Genomic DNA, 23,192 nt, shown 5'->3' on the forward strand with positions numbered 1-23,192 from the left:
TAGTCTTCCCTTACAACTTTGACTCTCAATTTTACCTCTCTAAGCTTGTTCATGAACTGATTTCTTTGCCTACAAAATTCCCTACCAAACATAGTTCATTGACTGGACATAACGTTTCTCATTCCTACATCCACATTACTTGGTAATTTTCAGAAATGTACCTATCTCTGACAGGTAGCTTGCTACCTCAAACTTGCTAGCCTGCTGTATACCAGCAGGAAAATTCTTGTATTATCTTCCCTAACTAAAAGCACAAAGGTAGCTCTGCTGATGTAATTAAAGAGAAATCCATTCTTGAAACAAGATCATGAAATTATTTAACAGCAATAATAAATCATTATATTATCACTAGCTGCAATGTCAGAGAGAAGAGGTACATCTGGTTCTCTGAAGACAAGACCCAAACCCAGAAGAACCTGTGAAGGAGGCACTCTCAGATTGTCAAAGGCTGTATACTTAATCTAATGAAGCCCCAGCTGGGGGGAGGAGGTATGTGGAAAACCCAGGGAAAAAACTCAAGTAAAAACCCCCGAACGTTAAAAAAATAGAAAACCCATCAAATCACTCCAGCTCCGTCTCCCAAACATTTATCCCAACATCACAGTCTCAAGATCCATGTAATTATCTCCAGCTCTCTTAAGCTCTCTTCCTTCAGCCTGTCTTGGTCTCCAAGGCATGTGGCATGTGCATTAGCAATGCTGTATCAACTCTGATGTTTCTCACAAGACCCTGAAAGTTGGCCCATCTGACAAAAGTAGCTACAGAATATACATACTAGATAAACATTCTGGAGGGAAAATTCAGAATTGTTTACTGAACATCTCAGGCTCATTTTTATATCACAACAAAAATTAAATAGGCACTACAACAGAATACAAACCTCTATAGCAAAGGTAAGGAAGTATTTTTTAAAATCTTTAGGACTGCAACGAAGGACGTAGAAACCAGTCTGATTACCAGCCTTCTTCAGTTTACTGATAGCAAAGTCCATGCTACAGTAAAAAGAAAATGTTTAATATCGCATAATTGAAAAATACAGAGATATAAGATGTTGAGTTATGAGCAATATTAACAAATATCGAATAGAACAAAAATTAAAACTTGCAATTTTGTACAGCTTTCTTTAAGTTAATCTCTTTGCCCTTTATTTTCCAATATATAGGGTGATTGTTTATGTAGAGAGCAGCATATTAAAATTTTTTTATATTAAACCATTACAATTATTTATCCAATAAGAAATGTTTAGGGCTAAAAAAGTATATTCCCCACAGCTTATTATATGATTTTCAACCTGCATTATGAAAAAAGCTGTAATAAAATTACCTATCAATTAAGCTTAAATTAGCAAAACATTTGTGTGGGTGAAAAAGGGGGTTTAACCAGGAAAATGGCTAACAAGAAAAAAGAGCTGAAATAAAACAACATTCATTATTATAAGAACGAATTTCCTCTTAAACAAGCCTTGCTAACTCACTATTTCTATCCATAACAAGGAATGATCTTTCCACTTATTTTTTATAACATGTCAAGAAGGCACCGTATTTTACAAAGTGAAGCATAAGAGGAAAAATATAAAGCATTTTATGTTACACAAACGCAATAAAAAAAAATTAAGACGCCTACTACAGTTCACAGACAACTAAAGTTCATCTTACAAAAACAATATCCAATTGTCATATTACTTAAAAAAAAACTTACAAAATTGGTCCATGACAGTTGCTTTGGATATTTTCAAGGACTGATGGTGGTGCTACTTCTTTACAGAGATAATGATGGGCATCCGCTGTTAATCTGTAATATCCATCAATTAATGATACAAAGGAGAGAGCTTCTCTTAATGACTGAAATTCAGCCTCCTGTTCAATTGCAGAGAACAATGTGGGACAGGGAGGGAAAGAATTTCAATTTTTAATAAGCAACAAAAAATTCCTGGATATGCTAATGCTATAAAAGATATGCATTTATGCACACATTAAAGACATGAATAAAACCAGTTTTTAACTGATATTTGTACATTCTACCTTCTTGTTATTATTGAAAACTTGATAGCATCGTTCAGTGTTCAAGATCAAATCAAAACCAAAGAAAACAGATAAGTTGTGGATGCCTTATCCCTGGAACAGGCTATTGAGCAATCTGCTCTAATGGACTGTGTCCCAGCCCATGGCAGGGATGATGGAACCAGATGATCTTTATAGTCCCTCCTGGCTCCAACCATTCCATGATTCTATGAAATCTGCCCTAAAAACCACCCCCCCCCTTTGGCTAAAGAGATGAAACAGCAGAGAAATGCCAATATGAAAGAGCATTTGAAAGGGAAAAACAAGTAGATACAAGTCAACATTCAGATACCTACTGCATTGCCAATACAGTCTTGTTCTTTTCCCTAAAGAAAAGCCTTCATTTATCAAAGATTTATATGCCTGCCTTCAAGCAGAAAAGAAAAATCTCCAGGAAAGTACCTGCCTGAAAACTTAGCTACCAGTCAGCAAAAATGGGCATCCTGAGCTGGATCAGAGACAGAAGATGACCTTTGACTACTATGAAGACAGGTACACTAGGTAGTGTACCTGCAGTACACTACAGGTAGTACCTGTAGTACCTGTAGCACTAGGTAGTGTACACTAGGTAGGTAGGAGCAGGGAGAAAAATCGTGTGGTCAAAGGAAAATGTGTGTGAAAAAGGTCTTATGCACAGTATGATTAACAGATAAAAGCAGGGCAAAATTACATTCATCTGCAACAACATATTAATTGCTGCAAATAAAACAAAAACAGAGAAGCATTTTCTGAGCCTCCCTAGATTTCATTCAGTAGTATAACCCAACAGAACAGGTTTTAGTATGTGTTTGCCTGTGACACCAGAGACATACTTAGCTGAACACAATAATTTGGCAAGGTCTTTGCTAGAGAGCAATAAAAAGAGCTGGTGTTTTTGAGTAAGTGTCAAGAATTTATAGTCTTCAAACTCCTTTTTAAGAGGACCTGGAAACAACTGCAGCCCATGGTGCAGACCATGTTGAGGCAGCTGTGCCTCTGCAGCCCATGGAGATTCATGGTGCAGCAGACATCCCCCTGCAGCCTGTGAAGAACCTCATGTCACAGAAGGGGGATATGCTTCAAGGAGGCTGTGACCCCATGAGAAGCCTACACAGAAACATATTTGTTGGCAGAACTTGTGGCCCCATGACCCACTATGGAGCTGTGGAGCAGCCTGCTGTGGAGAACTGCACTTCGCTGAAGGGACCAACACTGGAGCAGTTCATGAAGAACTGCACCCTGTGGAAACAATTTGCATTGGAGAAGTTCATGGAAGACTGCCCACCATTGGAGGGATCCCTTGCTGGAGCAGGGGATGAGCTGAGGAAGACTGAGAGGTAAGGACATGCCATTAACTGACCACACCTCTGATTCTCAATCTTCTACACTGCTGAGGGGAAGGAGGTAGAGAATAAGGAATAAAGCTGGCCCATGAAGAAGGGAGGGGTGATGGGAATATGTTTTTAGGATTTTTTATTCTCATTACCCTACTCTGAAACAAATTCAATCAATTTCCCTGAGTCAATTCTGTTTTGTCCATGACAGTTAATACGACAGTGATATCTATCCTTATCTTGACTGACACAACACAAGCCTTTCATTGCATTTTCTCTCATCTGTTCAAGCTGAAGAGGGGATTTATTAGAGCAGATTTGGTGGGCACCGGGTGCCCAGCCAGGGTCAGCCCACCCCACAACTCTGTGACAGTTATACCTGCTAGAAAGCCTGACTCAAGTGCAAGGTTGTAGTTCAGTAAAAAACTTCTTACATTTGGGTATAAAATACTTTCTTAAGATCTTCTTCAAAGAATTGTACATAGTAAAAGCAGTAACATTATTTTTGTCCTGATAGTTATTTTGTATCATCATTCTTCAGAGCACTTTGAAGCCTTTTTCAATGTGTTGGTCTCTAGCAGACAGCTTATCAGGACACCATGGAAACAGCACACTTGAGAACTGAAACCATGGACTCAGGTTTAAGACTAATAAACAAAAGAACCAATCTGTGTACCAGAAATTTTCCTCAGATATAAATATCTATTTCTATTTCATTCCAAGCACATAGCTTTGAATGCAGAAGACCTTTAGTGCTCTGATAACACCTCTTACACTGCTGATAGGTGTTTAGTTTTATCTCATGCTAAATTAATGTTGTCATGGATTATACGATACTTTGCGAACAACAATCACACAGCCTGCTCAAAGCAGTATCTCTTTGAAAGAACAGCAATCAAAGTAAACAGACCAGATTCTTGCTGTCTTGTTTGTGAATGGTGACAATTCTTCTCTCACTGGAGCCTTCTTGGCTCGCCTGTTTAATGCTGACATCAATGATATCAGGAAAATCACAGTATGTTTGTAAATCCTGCAACAAATATAATATAATATAATATAATTTCAGTAATAACATAAATGGCAATTAAAAAGCCTCACCTATTTGCAGCATTGGAACTTCTGCAACTCCAAACTTGTAAGCCAACAACAAAGAGGATTATAAAACCTTAAACAAGTCATTACAAGCAAAGAAAGTATTTTCTTTATAGACTCATCACTAGGAACACAAATTAAAGAACAGACAGAGATCCAGGAACCATGAACAGAAATATCCACATATGGGCTTGGGTTTTCATAATTGTAGATATTTCTTCACTTTGTAGTATTTTGTGAACAGTGGAACATTTTGATTACTTTTTTGAGAAGAGGTTTTTTTGGGAGTTTATTATTTGCATCCTGACTAAACAGGTTTAGAAAGCCTGTTAACAATACAAAATGTCATGACTTCATTCAGAGTGATACAAGCTGCAAATCTGTAGCTGAAATTAAGAAAAAGTGTAAGGCTATCTTCTCAGTCCTATCTACTTGTTCATCTGGTTGGTGAAAATGTAAACTTGGAAAACAAATTTCCTCACAATCTACTCTGCATATGTCGTTACATACATCTGAATAAAAATTATTTTTCAATTCAGTATCTAAATGACAATTCATCATTAAAGTTTACTGAAACAAGTTACAATCATGTTTACAAGCAGCCATATTAATTCATTCAATTTTCAAAAGCAACAAATAGTTTCTTTACCAGTGAAAATATATGCAGTGTCTGTCAATAATAGAATGGTAATATTTTTAATTATGAAAAAATAATTTGGCAATCTTTATTAAAAAATATGATTTATTCAAACACTATGCTTACTAAAGGCTTGGTTGCCAAGCCCAAACAGCATAGTATGCGTACACTTTGTGCACCTAAAACTGGAAATTGCAGAATCTGACATTTATGATGGCTCCTGCCAGAGCAACTGGCATTTACAGGAAAATTAAATAAGGCAGAGGGCTGATACATAACAGAGAAGGCATAGGGCTGATACATAACAACTATGAATGAAGTAATTGTCAATCTACAAATATTCAAAGAACACCACACTTCAAAAAATATGGGGATGTAATCAGATTTATTTTTTGCTAAGTATTGAAAAAACCCACTAGCATATAGTATTTTTACAAATTATTACAGCACACTGTAGAAATACAAGTTTTTTTACTTTGGTCTTGTCTGCTACATATTACAAATCAAAAGTACCGAACCAATGTGTTTATTTTGAAAAACTCACACATACCCCACTCTGCCTTTACTTTACCTTTGGATAACTCCCACACTCTCAATAATACTCCCACACAAAATAATACTGATAAATAATATGCAGCAGTATGTGATTACTAGCACTTATAGGAACCTTTAAGCACCTAATTCCTGAAGAAAGACTATATGGACTCCACAATCACAGAGATGTAATTTTAAATTTGCTAACTTAGATGGTAGTTGGTAGATGTCTAACTGCAGGAAAGAGGTATAGGAGAATTTGCCTCTTGTTTGGAGTTCTTAGATCCCTGCTTTCAAAGATTTGGGGAATTTCTGCATTTTATCTACACCTGGAGGCATCGTCATTACATTTCCACATTTTTTAAATGTCATTGTGAAGTAAAAGTCGCCTACCAAATTTGCTTGAGTTAAATGAGGACTTCTAAAACAAGCTTACTACTCTGTTCCATAACAAATGGCAGAGTTATTAAAATAATTTTTAAAAATTACCTGCTCTCCAAGTGTCTCACAATCTTTAAGTTTTCCTCTTGAACACTGAATTCCACCATTTCCAGTTATTACAACGGTTGCAAAACTTTCCTCTCCAGAAGGACCTCCACCAGGTTCTTTTACTTCAAAAACCTCTGAATAGAAGGCAGGCTGAAGGGTTTCCAGATTTATGAGATACTTAAGTTTCAAATTTCTGGCAGTAGCTTTGCATTGGCCAAACTGTTGTATAAATTTGCGGAACCTGTACCTTATTCTTTTTCGGGTCAAAATGTGGTAGTCTTGGATTTTTGCTCGCACACACTTAGGTAAAAACATTTTGTAGCTGTGAATACAAAACCAGACAAAAAAACCTACTCATTTTATCCATTAAATCCAGAAAAGATAATTAGTTCTGTGCTAAACAAGTCAATATTGAAAACGCCTTTTCCTCTAAATGTACTGTTATTTTTACAACTGTAGCATAACAAAGATCCTTTCTTAGATCTGTAGTATGTTCTTTCAAATAAAACCCCCTGTCTTCTTCCATTTTCCATTTTTTCCCTCACTCAATTGCAACAAACTACATAATGCATTTTCCATAAATTCAAAGATGTCTGTTCTTGCATTAGTGAAGTTCTAAGGTAAGGTAGTTGTAGTTACAAAATTGCTTTGTTTTGTGTAGAAATTGTAAAGAGGATACTGCATGGCAACTACATGGATAAAGGACAGATTTCCTGGCTGAAAATGCAGGTGGTAGAATACAAAACTGTGGTTGGTTGTCACTGAAGTTTCTATGTCAGAGACAGAATTAACTCAGCTGGAGTAGAAACAGATAGTATTGATACACCCAAGAGAGTTCACAAACTCAAGAAAGTTTAGCAGAGATCTGCTCAAGATGGTTAAGAGCCTGGAGCACATGACATGAGAGAAGAGGCATATGGGTGCTTGATTTGTTCAGCCTAGAGAAATTAGGCTCAAGTGTTCTACTAATTGTCTTTTAATAATGTGAAAGAGAGGATTATCAGTATCACAGAGGAGACTGATTAGGGACAGAGAAAATCTTTCACAATGACCATGGTAATGCAGAGGACAAAGGTGCACAGAGTTACAGGGGACATTATGGGACATTTTCAGAACTTGACTGGATGAGGCCCTGAGTCACTTCATCTAACTTTGAATTTGGCCCTGATAGGAACAGGGGCTTGGATCTGATGACATCCAGAAGGTGTCTCACCTAAAATTACTGCTTACGTATTTTCTAATATAAGAAGCTGCTGCCTTAACTTTCATTAAGAGAATCAAATCCATGTCTCCAAATCCTGAATGGTCATCATGACACAAATTTTCTATTGATTTCTAGTTTACATAACAGGTAAAATTATGTAACTATTTTACATCAATACATCAACTGCCAACAGCTGAACACCTTCTCCTAGACACTAACGTGCAAAAATACAACCTTTAGGCATGAGATAGATGTGAAGCAGTTACAAATTACAGAATCACCTGACTGAATTGTAAATAGCCATTGGGGTTTGGTCCTTTTCTTTGGCCACTCTCATCATATCTAGAACAGCCATTCCAAGGCATTCTTCTTGTGTTTCATGAGTAACAGGCATCTGTACCCATCCATCCAAAAAATCAGCTCGCCACTGAGAAAGAATGCAAGAAAGCAAATGAAACCTGGTACACTGCTGCTTAACAAGAATAGAGGTTTGGGGTGCAGTTGTTGAGGGGAGCTGTTGTTATGTTGTTTGATTGTTTATGTTTGGTTTGTTTAGGGGGTTTTATTGGCTTGGTTTTTTAAAGCCTGAATGACCTACTTCATCCACAAAAAGATGTACTTATTCATAAGGAACACCAGCTGCTATCATGCTCAGAAGCACTGTTTTGAACTTCATCTCTCCAAATACATAATAGGACATGGAATTTAATTTCCAGCTTGAGAGGACTTCAAGCTTTCAAGAGCCCACAGAGTTACTAAAAGAAGATGGAAAGGGAATAAATGCTAATAACCCTCACCAATCTGCATTTAAAAATAAGCGAGCAAATCATACCTGTGCGAATAGGTAAGACATGACAAGATCGTCAAGGACGGGGCTTTCTGCGCCACGAAGAATGCCATACCGGTATGCTCTGTTGCTGCCACTGCAATACCAGTGGGGAAAATAAAACCTGATAGGAAATAAATTCAAGCAAACGTTAATAAACAGACATTTTGGTTACCAGCATCAGATATTACTGCTCTCATACACATCTAACTAGTGCTGCTGATCTGGAGGACCACTATGAAACCCCAGTTACTCAATGAAGGCTTCAGATCCAGTTCCTGGAGTTTTAAAGTACTACAGTATTCAAGCAAGGTGATAAACTGTACTGATAGGAATCAGAACCTTTGCTAAGTTATTCTCGCTAATCAGAATGCAGAGAATTTTATTAGCGTCTTCTAGTTTCTTTTGAAACAGTTCCCAAAAAACACTCAGACCAAATTATATAATGTAAATAAATTAAGCAATTTACAAAAGGAAAACTGTGACTACAGTTTTAGTTGTTCACATTAAATTTTAAGGTTAGCGAAAAATGGTTGTATTGCAGAAACATGCCTGACCATGCAGGACAATTTACTCTGCATTTCAGAAACTGCTACTTATTTCAAACAGGCAAGCACAGAGGAGATGAGATGTATCATTATTAAAAAAGGTTTTTACTTTTAGTTTATTTTTATTGTTTGTTTCTTCAATCTGACACTGGTAAACATAGTGGATAGATAAAATTAACAAAGTACATAATTCAAATCACTTCAATATTTTTTATTCTTTTAGCTCCCTGTTTTCCAGAAAATGCCAGCAATCTGTCCATAACTTCTAAGAGAAACTACAGTTTCAACTAAATATCATATTGGTTGTGTTCTCTCACAGCCTTGTTTTACCATGAAAAGTGTACAACATTTTATTTAGATTACCTTATCCGATAAATTAAGATGAGTCTGGTTGTTTCATCTACATGGAAGATGTGATTTGGGGGATACCACATTCTGTCTGTTTCACTCATGAGTGCAAACATGTTATGATATACTGGCATGATACCTACATGAAGAGCAGAGAAGCAAACATCAGTAGGAAACAGTTTTCACAAAATATTTTTTAAATGTTGTGGGTCAAAAGCAGCAGATTGCCACAGTGCACTACTATTATCAGCCACAGGTATCAGTATTGCCAACAACACTGCAATCACGATCCCATAACCTGCAGGCTGCTTTGCTGGTTAAATTTTCCATTTTTCCTTCACGTTATCTGACTGAAGACTCTGTTCACCTGTTGTCCTGTACCCTACTGTTAGATTACCAGATTTTCTCTGTATGGCATTTAATAAAATATCTTCTTAGCCTCTCAGTTTAGAAACAGCTTACAACAGTAGATTTTTTCCCTGCCTTTCCAAAATCAGATCATTTGATTTGAGCATTGATTTTATGACTAAGCATTGATTTTAAGACTTTAGACAGATTAAAAATTACAAGTAAAGCAACACAAAGAAAGTTATAGTGACTAGGGCAAACACCAGCCATTTCCATTTTAGTAACTCAAGTTTATAGCAAACCCAAACGTATACTGTTAAAATGAAACAGAACTGGAAAATATTCTTTTCTCTCAACAACTTTGAATTATGCTAATGGTAACTGACAAGCAATCCTACTTAATCAGAAACTTAAAAAATCAGTTGAGCACCAATTCTTCAGCAGCACCAGAATTTTAATTTGACTTTGATGCTCCCAGCTGAAATGTGGCCTACAACTTAGCATTGTACTGTACTGCAGTGTTATGTGTCCCTGTGATGCCAGTGTTAGATTTGGAAAACAGGTTAACTGCCTGAAAACTGACAGCACAAAAGGATGAACTGCAAGTATTGACACATATATTCAAGGCAGAAAAAGACACAGGTCAAAAGGCCAGAGCATAGGATGAAAACCGGCAAAGTTACAGTAGGTCATATCGAAAGAAAACATTAAAGCAATATACTTTGGGGTAAGAAGGCAAAAAAATAATGGAAAAACAAACAGATAAAGACAATAGAAGTAACTTTAAATTACCTTATGAGACAACAGAATTCTCTGAAAAGGCAAAATACCAACATCCTTGCTCAAAGACTTAGAATGAAGTAATTGAAATTCTCACAAGAAACCAGGAGAAAAAAAAAATCCTTTATTTCTTTCTGTTCTGAACAACATCTAGGTAATTACTGAAAGGGGCAGACCCCACATTTCTTTCATCACATCTAAACAGCTTGTAAGACAATCAGAAGAAACAACCAACCAATTCCACATACAAAACCACATAACCCTTTGGAATAAAACATACTTCAGTCTTAAACAGCAACTAGCTTATTAAATTTGATACAAAAAAGGGTTTGCTTCTATAGGAGTCTAGTAAGAGGGCTAAGAACTAGAGTTCTATTGCATATTTGTGAAGATTAAACTGCTGAAATCTGTAGGCTAATCATCTGATACCTTCTTATATCACAGCTCTACAAAACATACCAGAGCTGCAGGTCTTAACATATGATTTTCTATGAAAAGGAGTCACAGACTTACAGGAAACTAGAGAAATGTAAAGCATTATATAAGGTAATGAAAGGGAAACCAAAATGAACAAATCCCCCACAGGAATAAAACTGAAGGGATAAGAAACTGAAAGATTGGCTGTAATTCTAAATGCTGCAAATTCATGGCACAATATAACATATTTGATCCATCCAAGTTTTGAGGATTTTTTTATGGAGTTCAAAAGACACCTACTCCATACAACTAAACATGGTTCTCATTTGATGTGTAAAGTGGGATGAACTATACTATACTACATGTCAGCTGTCCATAAAGCAGTTTAATTTAGCAGTTACTAACTTAGCAGTTTTACAGCTGTGTGGTGTCTGTATCCCAAACAATTTCAGATCAATTACAGTCTAATGTACGTGAGAATCACTAGCCTGTTTCATGACTGTTGCTAGATGCTAAACACCATTCAGGGCAATGCTGAATATTTACTATATAGCTAGTGAGACCTACCTAGTCTCCCAAATACATTACCCAAACTACTAACCATCCCATGTACGCTTACTGAACATTTCAAAACCATATTCTTAAATTGAAATGCTAAGCTGCTGTATTTGACCAAATACATTACAAACACCACAATCACCATGCCACCCCACATCTCAAAAACCCCACAGGTATTTCAAGATCCTATCATTGCCATGCTGAAACTTTAACCAAGACATGACTATGGTACTCACCCTACAAATCAGAAGTACTTATATTAAGCCCTGCCACTGTCTTCCTTTGTATGAAAAGAAAACTGTGCACTCTTCCATCCCTCATACTTTGGCATTTATAGTTCTGAATGGTAACTCACACCATTCACTGGCAGTATTTAAGAACATAGAGATCATGCATATTTTTCAAGAAAAGGAGTTTCACTTTTTTTATCCCTTGCCCTTTAGAACTATTCATTTGCTTTGCTACACTTAATGCTCAACAATTATAAAACAGAGCAAATCCCTTTATTAAATAGAGTATTGAAAATTGTCCACAGAAATCTGACAAAAGCAGAGGCCAGAAACTTCTCTTTTCATGTAATTCTTACCACCACTATTAACTGCATGGCCTTTTCAAGTGAAGATAACTGCAGTATTGAAATGTTTTCTCTAGAAACAATGATAATTGAAAAATTGGAGTGGGGAATAAAAGTCTTCTGCTGAAGCCTAAATATGTCAACAATAGCAAAAACTTAGGAGAAATGTAAATATAAGTGAATGTAAGTAAAATCATAAAAGCCATTCACAATGGGTACTGAAAAGCCTCCCCTGGATTTTTGCACTGCATGTCAGTGCAACCATGCTACCAGCTCAATCAGTGAGAAATTAGGAGAAAAAATAGTGACTCTGACATAATTAATCAGAATTTTCACTGCTTTGCTTCTCCAGCAAGGGCTATCAAATAAATTTTCTGGACTATTGCAATGACAAGATCTCTTTAAAATTTATTTATTTATTGCATAAGGCTAAAGAAAGGAGTATAAATAAATAAATAAATACACACCTACACATAGTATATACCTACTGTATAGTATATATACTTGGCTCTAGCCAAGTAACATCACAAAAGACTACAACACAGCATAAGTTTATACTTCAAACTTCTTCCTTTCCTCATTGTGATTTTAGAGCTTCACATCCAGGCAAGTCTCACAACCTCATTTATCCTGAAGCACCTAAGAAAACACAGTTTTTCTCTATCTCCCCCTTTGTTAGCATTAGGAACCCTTTCTCCCATACAGTATGTTTTCATAAGGTAATGTCCCTCTTCTAAGAAAAAATAAAAAACAGGAAGTGTAAATCACAACAAGCCATGACACCACTATGAAATGTGAAAACTATGCAGAGTCTGCAATAGAAATACTGTTGTATGAAACTCTCAACTCAAGCATTTAAGTCATTAGATATAAAAAGATGAAAGCAATTAAGTGGAATGATTAATAAAAATCTCAAATTTTCTGTATAAAAAGTCTAATGCATACGTTAGTTCTCATCCAGTTGGAATTAAACTATTTAAAACTTATGTAGCCTTGCACATACTAGATGGAAATTTGCTTGCCTTTTCTGACATAAAAATAGTATCTTGCATTATCATTCAAACAAACTGGAGACTTACCAAACCCTTAACATCACATTCAATGTCACTACCCTGTCAACAAAATGGTTTCTGAATAGTCAATCAAAGCTTCTATTTCTTTTCCTGGAAACACAGAATTGCCCAGAGTTGTGATTAATTAATTCCCCAGCTAGTGGGAGAGAGCAGGGGGGCTGCACGTTTTGGGTGGATTTTCAGGAAAGGCTACCATCTAAAAGGAGACAAACAAAGAAAAACCAAACAGCAACACAATCTCACAAAAACAAGCAAACACACACACACTCTGTCACACACATGAAAAAAAAACCCCAAAACCAAATAAAACCACCAAACAAGAAAACTAACCCTCAGTGAACAGTTATACTAATAGACAACTCTGAGCTGTGTGAATCCTGAGTCATGTCAATTCTGGAAATTCAACATGTTAGGAAAAATATGCCTAGAATTCCCTTGTTAGCAGCATGGAATCTCTTCTGGAGCATAGAAGCAAAGACATACCACAAATCATAACATTATGCAATGCACTCTCTCTCTTGAAAACAGTTAATTGACTGCAAACACTGCCACCATTTGTCACATTAAATGCTTTGAAACAGTGTTTTTACTTATAATTAAAAACTCTCTGCCATTTTATGGCTTTCCAAGAGACCAGCATTTTTCAAGGGTTGTACCAAGGAAATTCCGATATAATTGCAATTCAGATGGGTGAGAATGAAAATGAAGATACACCTAACACAAAGATTCTACAACATCTAGAACGATTTCTCTAATATATTTCATTTCCATCATCAGTTAGTTCCTCTAATACCATTTTCCCCCCTCAGGCTGAGGACAATACCTTTTTTTCAATTTGGTGTGACATTTCTAATATTTTACTTGGCAATTAACTAGCCACCATGCAAGAACTGAACCATGACTAACTCATCAATTTAAATTTAATTTCAAGACATCTTATTTATATTTGCATTTCTGCTTGGAAAATGTGATAGTCACTTTTACATACCCTTTTCCTTATAAAAATACAAACCCACAAAAATGTTTATTATATTTCTCCCAAACCAGAAAACTGTTTTTAAATAAAGTTAAAAAAAGCTGAGCTTTTGCATGCATGTATCAAACTGGCAGAAAAATATTTAGACAGACTAATATTTTTATAGCCAATACATACCAGATACAACAGATCTAATGTCAAGTTAGCAATAACTGGAAAATTTTCAATTGTTTTAACTGGTTAAAAGATACATAACAAGACTCTCTCTGACTGCTGATGTTTGCCTAGATCCAGTCCTGCTTTGCCTCCAACAGCAGTCATACCTGGATGTAATCAGGTCTGCTATCAAAAGATCTGTCAGTTGTTCAGATCACAAAATTCATTAACAACTACCAAATTTCTTATATTTCAGTCATGCTTACTACTCAAACACTCCCTTCTTAACCATGAATTCTGACTCATAGCTTACTTTTGAAAGATGAGTCTTGCAAACATAAACATTATTTGACTGTATGGAGTCGTATGTGTTCTGCTGTACAACCAAAAAATCCTTTCAGAAAAAAAATAAGAAGCAATGCCTCATGATTTAAGCACTAATAGTTGCTATGGAAGAGAAAAAAGAACAAAAAGATGGTCACTTTCATACCCAGAGATTATAGGAATGAATTTGTTTTATTAAAAAATCCAATGTACTTTTGCAAAGAAATACGCATGCACAAAATGCTTGCTTGAATTATTTTACTACAGATTTCAGCCCTGGTGTATATTAGACTCTGGGTAAATGCAAGAATTCAAAGGCACTCTTAGATATCAATGTATTACTTATTTATAATATACTGCCATGTAATAACATGGCGGTATACACACTTTATTAACTAAACCATTACATAGAGCATCAACCACACACACAAGAATTCATGTTATATCTAACAGAACAGTTTCCTTTTGCAAAGTGATTAAGCATGTATAATATACAACATATGGACACAGCTTCCAGGACCAATCTGTTTTGCGGGGCTGCATCAGGAAGTAATTCAAACTATTTACAGCTCCTGCTATGATTAAACTACTCAAACTGTATCTTAGCTCAATGAAAGAAGACTTTCAGTTACAGGATGGTACACCCTTAAATTTTTTGAAAAAATATGGCAGTCACCCAATTCAGCTTCACAACCATTCTAACAGGAACAGTTTTACAGTCTGGTGCTAATTACATCTGCAAGAACAGAGAAATTAGCATTTCAGTCTAAATGCTACCATTTTGATGAGCTTTGGATTGTTGAAAACTTTCTTGTATGAAGCTGGATTTCACTGCTTCATTAGATAAACTGTTAGGTATATACTTACCACAGGCTTTACAGGCAACAGCACAAATCTCTTCTGCAACGTATTCTCCAGCTGAAAATTGAAGGTAATCTCCTTCTGTCTTCCCAGGAGAATGATAAAGGTACACTTGAAGCAATGGTTCTGTCTGCTTGGGTGCACTGCTATTTCCACGGATGTCACCATTCTGGTGGACAGTAGAAGTTGCTGTACTTTCCATATTTGTCATTGTAAGACAAGCCATAGTTTGTTTTGGTTCTGTTCAGAGCATCTGCCTGAAAGAAATGTAAGAAATACCTCTTGACTAACTGTATTTGGTTTTATTTGTAATATTCGTATTTAGTGACAGTACTGTTCTGACACTGAAAAATCATTAGAACTTGAAGACAAGCAAATAGCTTAGGTGGTTTATGAAAAGCTAAGTTTCTCTTCGATTTACTACATAGCCGTAGAGGAAAAGTAACTGACAGTACTACAGGAAAAAACAAAATATAAACTGGGAGTCCAGCTAGAGTATTACCACTTTTCACTGGATTTTAGACAGCATGTGCTCATCTGCAACATGCTAATTAAACCTGAAAGCCAAAATAATTGCTTTAATGAGATCTGTACAACTAATTTTATCCCCAATTTAAATTTAGAAGACAAAATAACTAGTTGGGTCACCAACTAACACTGATGAAGAGAAGGACAGAAATAGCACCTTGCAGCTGAGTTTCCCTTGTACGCAGACACTGTAAAAATATGCTGAGATGAGAATCTAACAGACATGGTTTGTACCATGTGGGAGATCTTCCAAGTGGGAAGTGGGAGAGCTTCCAAGACCACCTTCTTTTAGAAAAAAAATCATTTAATCTGCCATCAAAATAACAGTCCTCTCTGATAAATGTAATCAAAGAAGACTAATAATGTAATAAATAACCACAGATATATCTGATGATGAAAAAAAAAAGTTTAAAAATGTAAGATTAGACAGCATATTCCAAAAGCCAGTTGAAGAATATCTTTGCTTCTCTGTGACTGCATCATAATTTTAATCGGTATAATCCCTGCTTTAAGACAAATGCTTAGATCACAGTAGAAAAGTTTGCTTTTATTAGAAGTTATTCCAAGTAGCTACTACCTGGAATTCTGCATTTCTTATTCTGAAAAAGCAGAATAGGTTCAAATAAGACAATTTAAAATTTTGATTTTTTAGAATAAAAGTATGGTTTGGGCCACAATAATGTTGCCCTGATGCCTCCTTCTCTTTGAGCTTAACAACCCCAAGTGTCTCAGTCCTTCATGGAAGAGGCACTCCAGCCCTCTGATTGTTTTTGCGGCCCTTCTCTGGACTCACTCCAAATGTTCCATGTCTTTCCTGTGCTAGGGGCCCCAGAGCTGGACACAGGACTCCAAGTGCAGTCTCACAAAAACAAAACAGAAGAGGAGAATCACACCCCTTGACCTGCTGGCAATGCTTCTTTGTATATGATGAAATTGTTTTTCTGGGGTGCCAGTACACATTGCCAGCTCACATCTCACTTTTTATCTACCAGGATCCCCAAGTCCTCATCCACAGGGCTGCTCTCAAATCCATTCATCCTCCAGCCTGTACTGATCCTGGAGATCGCTCTAACCTAGATGCAAGACTAGGTGCACTTGGTGTTGTTGAACTTCATGAGTTTCCCATGGAATCACTTCTCAAGTCTGTCAAGGTGCCTCTGGATGGTGTCCCTTCCCTCAATCCCTTCAGCTGCACTAGTCAGCTTGGTGTCATTCCCAAACTTACTAAGGGTCTGCATGTTGCTGCTTCAGACATCGAATGGTTAATAAAGATATTGTTTATTGTATATTGTAATACTGTATATTACTTGAAAAGGTAAATGTTTAAGTTAAAAATATACTTACTGTTCTGCATAAGCATATGGGTGTTACATTCTTGATGCATTATTTTCAACAGCCTTTGTTTGTATTGAACTACATTGCTTTATCAGGAAAGAGCTATTTGGAATATGTTTTGTTTTTAATTTTCTATTCCTAACTAGAATTATTTAAGAAAGGATAAGCATGTGAATTTTCATTAATGTGGGCTAAAGATGATGTGTGCTATGGAAACTGCAACAGTTATATCAACAGGAAAAAAGGGCTGAACCTCTTGAACAAGGAAAACATTAATGAGTTATGAGATGACAAAAATATTCAATTACATATACAAGAGGACAAAACTATGTTACTGTTACACTAATTCTGGGGGAAAGAGAAAAGAAAAGATACCATCACCAAGTGAAAAATGCGTCCTTTCACTTCCCAAACTAAGCAGTACAAAGAACCAGTGTATTATAGATATATAAATATGAATGTCTAGATGCAAATGTCATTCACTACATTCCTTAGGCCCTTATGTAGGGGATACACAGAATTCCTATGCCTCATTTACAAAGCCAGCCACCTTTAACTGAAAAGAAATGTCCTTTTAGCTCCAAAGGTAGCACAGGTAACAAGTACATGTATAACTAAGGAAAAAAAGCATCCCTCCTCACTCAACAAGGAATTATTGGTTTTTAGAAGAAAGTAACCAACACATGACTATAAACATCATATTTAAAAATTTCTCACTACCTTTGTCAAGATTATGCAAGCAAGACGTGATGTTTGTGTTCTACAACTTGCTTTTATAAAACACTCACAGCTTTAACCCACAGCTGTAATACCACAGGGGGCCATCTTTAATTACTACAGTAGTTTTCCCAAAATGCTCCAAAATTAACCCCCTGTTTATTCCAACCTTGAACTGAACTGACAGATTTTTCATCTTGGTCACTCAGCTTTATGTCTATCCAAAACTGAATGGAAATGTAATTTGTCAATCTAACTGAAAACTGTCCAGTTTCAGAAGTGTACTAAACACATGTGCTTGTACCTGCCTCTCCTTCATAAAGTCTGTGTATTTACAACGTATTTATCCTTTCAAAAAACTTCCACCATTCCCTCTTTGTTTCTGTATTAAATAGCTCGATAAAACAAGGAGGGAACCTTGCTTAATCACACCTAAGAATGTGAAATAGCAATAAAATGCAGTAAAAAATGCAAAGTAAATACTCTAACAGAATACTCTGTTCTATTTGTTGCGCTAATTTCAAAGGTTCTGTGAGACAATGTGAAAAAAATCTCAAGAGATACTATTTGTAAAATTGTGTCATGACTTCAAATTAAATAACTTTCAAGTTTCAAGTTTGTCTTTTATGTTAAAGTGCAGATAAAGCAGGTGAAACCAAGAAATATTCCTACATTATTTTCTTCACTGAAAATAGAAAACACATTTTCTTGGTCTCTGCCTTATACATGTAACTAAAGCAGTTATATGGGCAGAGCCTCATGTGCAAAGTAACTGAAACACAAGGTCACCATTCACTGGTGGAAAAAAAAGCAAAACTGCTTTCACCTGTTTTTCTTAGCAGACAAGTCTCAAATTGGACACTTAGTTTTCCCTTCTTTGCTCCATTCAGAGACCACTATACTAGCACATCAGAAACACTAAACATGGCAAAAAAAATTAACTGCTGTTGATCTAGTATATTTAAAATATGACCTATTCTTCTGATGGAGTTAAGCATTTTGAGATTAAATATACTGGGAGACAATAGCATACCTGTTTGCAGTACTCACTCAGTATAATTTTCTGGGGTATACAGATTTGTTCATACTGTAATTCAAAAGAATTTTTGTGTTTCTGTAAAGAACGTAAATAATTCTCACCACTGTTGGAAAAGATTTAACATATTCAGAATGTGACTTTCGTAGATAAGTTACTCGGTACCACAAAGGTATTTGTTTGAACAAAAAAAAAAAACCTACACCAAGTCCATACACATCTTGGAGTGGATGTCTGACATAATGAAGACTCAATGAAAAAAATGGCTGAACTAATTATCCAAGTAATAGGTGGGAATAGGTAACAAAGTCTGAGATAAGGATAATGTTTTGGAGATGAAAACTACTAGCTGTAAGAGATGCGATTCTAGTACTGATGAACAGATTATTTGAGTCAATAGAATTATTTTATGTTCCTAATACAGGTAATATTTTAAACCATGGCTTCTAAAGGATAAGATTAATAATTCCATACACTTCTCTAACCACAATCATCAGCATCTACAACAGAACATGTCTACATACAATTCTCTGTTGACATTTTTATCAGCAATGCACCTGAAAATTATTTTCACCAGCCACACTGCATGGCAGTAATTCAATGGCTCTTTTTAAGTCAACCATCAAGAAACTGGTTAATGAGATTGAAAATCATGACTCACAGAAGACATTTCACTAAAACATGGGGGACATACAAAATTCGCATGATTTAATAATATGCAGCATTCACAGCCTTCAAAATATTGTTTTTCAACTTAGGGGTTTCTTTTTGGGGAGGGGCAGGGGTGGCATTTGAGGCAACAGGTGGCTGTTGAAGGGAAGCCTCCTCAGCCAGGGTCTTTAGCCATACCACTTCAAATGTATAATTCCAAAGATTTAAAAATGAAAGCATCCTCTCACTACAGATAAATCCCCAACAGTTAATTTCCTTTTTATTGCTTGAGAAATCTCTTTACTAAACACGGAAGTGATGAAGCCCTTTAAATAAGCATGTCACAAGACAAGTGGTTGCTTCAGGAATCCACAGGAAGTCAGACAAAGCAGGCACACACACAGAGGTAATGTATGGGCATTAAAAGTACAACATTAAAAAAATATTAATGGCTGTGAACAATACAGAATGCATGATTACTGTATTTGAAATCAAATCTGCATTTAGATACAGATGGAGTGATCTTCTGTCTTATTTGCCCAAATTCCTGTCATCTTTGCCAAAAACTTTTTAAATTTAGGCTTTTTAAAATACAAAATTAAAAAAAAAAATTAAATCACATTTTTGGTACTGAGACTGCTTCTCAGTTCTAGCAAGAAAGGGAGGTAGAAGCCAGATACCTGATTTCAAACATAATCACTAGGGTTTTTTTGCACACAACATGTTTTTCTTTTCTGTGAATACAGCATCAGTTTAAGAAAACTGTTGATGGCATTACATGGAGAAAATAGAAATGAAAAAGGTAATCACAAAAAGAGACATGGTATGTTAATTTAATTTATATTATATACCACCTTAGCCACAACAATTAATTCTGTTTGAAAACTGATAACACCCACTCATTTCAATTCATGTGGAAGTTAAGATCAACTGTCTTGTAGCAGGAAGGGCAAGGGCACACCCACCCTTTGCTCTCATTGCACAACTCTTCTGTGGTTGCAGGAAACTATTTGAAAGTGCTTAAGCACAACAGCAGCTCCTACAGCAGTGAAATATATATATATTCCCTTTGTGACCCTCCCAACACAAAAAAGGCCTGACAGGGAACCAAAAATTGATTTTAAAACTGAATAAAGGTAAGGGAAATACAATGGAATTTCGAAGGGGGCAGAATTCAGAATGGAGAACTCTTCAAGTTTTATGTTGGATGACTCTTCATGTATGTCTCCCTGAACAGGAGCAAAGACTTCAACACAGCTTCCTCAGTGCCATGTGCTGTGTTGACTGAGTCTGCCATGAATACCACACTCCCTTCTTTCATCCCCAAAAAAAAACACATCTCAGTGAGCAGTAAATTCAGCTTCTTTCCCAACAGAAGCCAGACTGGTGGCAATGACTAACATTTCCCCTCTTGCAATACAAGCTTTAGAGACAGACAGCTTTGCCTTGCTTGGACAGCTGTGTATTTCGTATGTACCTCTTCCAAGTGCTTCAGACCATACCAGGATCTGATCTGAAGGCCAGTATAGTCATGCAAGTTTTCCAGACCTATGCTGAAGTGCTGGAAGGAGAGAGAAACGGTTGTTTGGGGGACAGCGGTCTATCTTTAACCTACTGAGCACAATTCCATGCACACTGATCTGAGAGCACAACCTTTAAACAAAGCAGAGAACAACCACCTGTTCATGCAGGTTTCAGATCAAGGGACATTGTAGGTATTCTAATTTATCTTCTATTTTAAAAATATGCTCAGAACTGCCTAGCATTTGTAATTCCTAGTCAGGCTCCTCACTTTAACTAAAACTGCATGAAGATTTATCAATGTTTAACTATGTCATTATTCCACAAATCCAGCAGAATAAGGATTGCAACATTTTGAATACCCTCAATAACACTATAGCTTGTGCTTCACAGGCAAAAAAAAAAAAAAATCAATAAAGCAGCCTAATAGAACATCTATTCTTCATGCAACAAACAAAAATGATTGCTTGCTCATGAAAGAACAGCTTACAGCTGTGAACAAGAAGCATGGAAAACCAGATTAAAACCTACAAGCTCAACAGGTTCATGTGACATATTTCTCTCTTTTTCCCTCACCCCATTTACAGGATCTGCAACAAGACCTTATAAAACTATTCAGTTCACACACTTTCAGACTAAGTCTCATCTGACACAATTAGTCTTTTAGAAGCAGAGTTGCTGTACCAATCTCACAGTGCACCATCTTGTCAGTGACCTAGCTCCCCTATTTCCTTCTTTCCTGTATTTGTTCAAGTCTACATCATCTTACATTTCTGGTAGCTGCAAGCATTTAAATGCCCAATTCTAAAACGAACTTAAGAGCCTAATGAACCTCAGCCAAAATAAATTAGTCCATCATCTCCAAGTTGCTACTGTTCGCATAGAACACATTACAGCATTTGTTATTTCAAGAAGCCTTCAGAACTGCTATAAATACAATTAATGTTTGTGCCTGTGTCACCAACTGCTCAGTTTACTAGTGAAAGAAGAAAGATTAAACAGCATTTTCTATCAACAAGCAAAGCCTTGAAGTCATCGGCTGTCTCCCAACAACTCAGTATGTTTATTACCAGTAAACCCAAGATGACAGCAAATGTGCACGCTTTCCATCTGCTTATATACACATCCTTCTTTCAAGGATTTTAAATGAACATCAATAATGAAAGCCATCCAAGTAATGGTGGGTAGGTGGTATAGCAGGATGCTTTGACTGGAATGGGATAAACCAACTTGAACAATGCCCTATTTTGCAAAGCTATTTGTAGTGAGCTAAAAGGAGGTGTCATGCTGCTTTCGTTGGATTATGTTAAAACCAGTTTGACTCATCAACACCTAAGTTTAACATCCTGATAGTGAGGTGAAGATGTGGCAGATACAGTAAAGTATCCTTATCTAAAATCTAAAAAGTATCCTTATCTAAAAAGGTGACACAGTTGGTGATACAGGTAAGTAACATCAATCTCTGCTTAATTTTTTAGGGGGTTCCTTTGCTAGCTTTAATGGAATTGCTTCAATATAATTGCTTTGACATAGGACACACTATCCTATTCTAATTTTAGCTTATATATTGCATAGTAAATAATTCCGATTAAGATCTTTATGTCTAATCATTTATTATAGTAAATAATTCATTTTTATATTAATATATCTGGTTTGCCTCCCTTAATCCTGTGGGACAAAGCTGTACAAAGGTTCAATCACAACCCTATAATTTCTTAGACCTAAAATTATTAGTTTGGCACTAAGATTGGATCCAGCCACACCAGGCTCCTCTTTGAGGAGTTCAGAAGGCAAGCAGGTCCCTTCTGCACCTCATGATTCAATGAGAACTTTTCTAATAAACTTTGTCTGAAGGTCTCACTCTATCTGTGAGAGGAGATTAAGATTGCAGCAAAGTATCATAAAAAGCCCTAACAAATCTTACATTAGCCAGTAGTAATAGAACATCATAAGGGTATTATGCATCTTGTTACAAGATGACCAAAATCAAGTTTTTACCTCTAAATCCAAACTTACATTGAGAAAAAACTGAGTCAGCTTCACGCTTGCCATTATTTTGGCTAGTTTGTTTGATTAATGCTTAATGTGTATAGTTAATATTCAATTACATTCTTTGCAATTCAGTTTGGATACATAGAAAAATGGAGCACAGTTAAGCTTGCCCATAACATGGGTTCAGTGTGGCTTGTTATGCTATTAAAAGTTTAAATCTTAATACAATAGCAATACTTTTCATATTCTGCATATATGATCTGAGGTATCCTTGCAAATCTGGTCTGATTTTCT

General features: G+C 36.1%; 1 protein-coding gene across 17 annotated transcripts in view; it reads right to left on the reverse strand.

The window, feature by feature from the left end:
• The window catches only part of JAK2 (Janus kinase 2), an 89,272-nt gene that overhangs the window by 29,804 nt on the left and 36,276 nt on the right, over window positions 1-23,192 (reverse strand). For 15 of the 17 annotated variants that reach the window (XR_008428516.1, XM_053931742.1, XM_053931740.1 and 12 more), the window contains 8 exons: window positions 15,125-15,375; window positions 9,067-9,190; window positions 8,162-8,279; window positions 7,611-7,756; window positions 6,126-6,447; window positions 4,284-4,403; window positions 1,699-1,856; window positions 881-992 (listed from right to left, as the gene is read on the reverse strand). Coding sequence is in view for 16 of the 17 variants with exons in the window: in XM_053931742.1 (XP_053787717.1) it covers window positions 881-992; window positions 1,699-1,856; window positions 4,284-4,403; window positions 6,126-6,447; window positions 7,611-7,756; window positions 8,162-8,279; window positions 9,067-9,190; window positions 15,125-15,344 (1,320 nt within the window). In the remaining variant the exon portion in view is untranslated. Of the gene's footprint in view, window positions 1-880; window positions 993-1,698; window positions 1,857-4,283; window positions 4,404-6,125; window positions 6,448-7,610; window positions 7,757-8,161; window positions 8,280-9,066; window positions 9,191-15,124; window positions 15,376-20,862; window positions 21,308-23,192 lie in introns of those variants that run through there. The other 2 variants (XM_053931751.1, XM_053931755.1) reach the window with 2 other exon arrangements.

The sequence above is a fragment of the Vidua chalybeata genome, chromosome Z (genome assembly GCF_026979565.1).
Source record: "Vidua chalybeata isolate OUT-0048 chromosome Z, bVidCha1 merged haplotype, whole genome shotgun sequence".
Taxonomy (NCBI): Eukaryota; Metazoa; Chordata; class Aves; order Passeriformes; family Viduidae; genus Vidua; species Vidua chalybeata.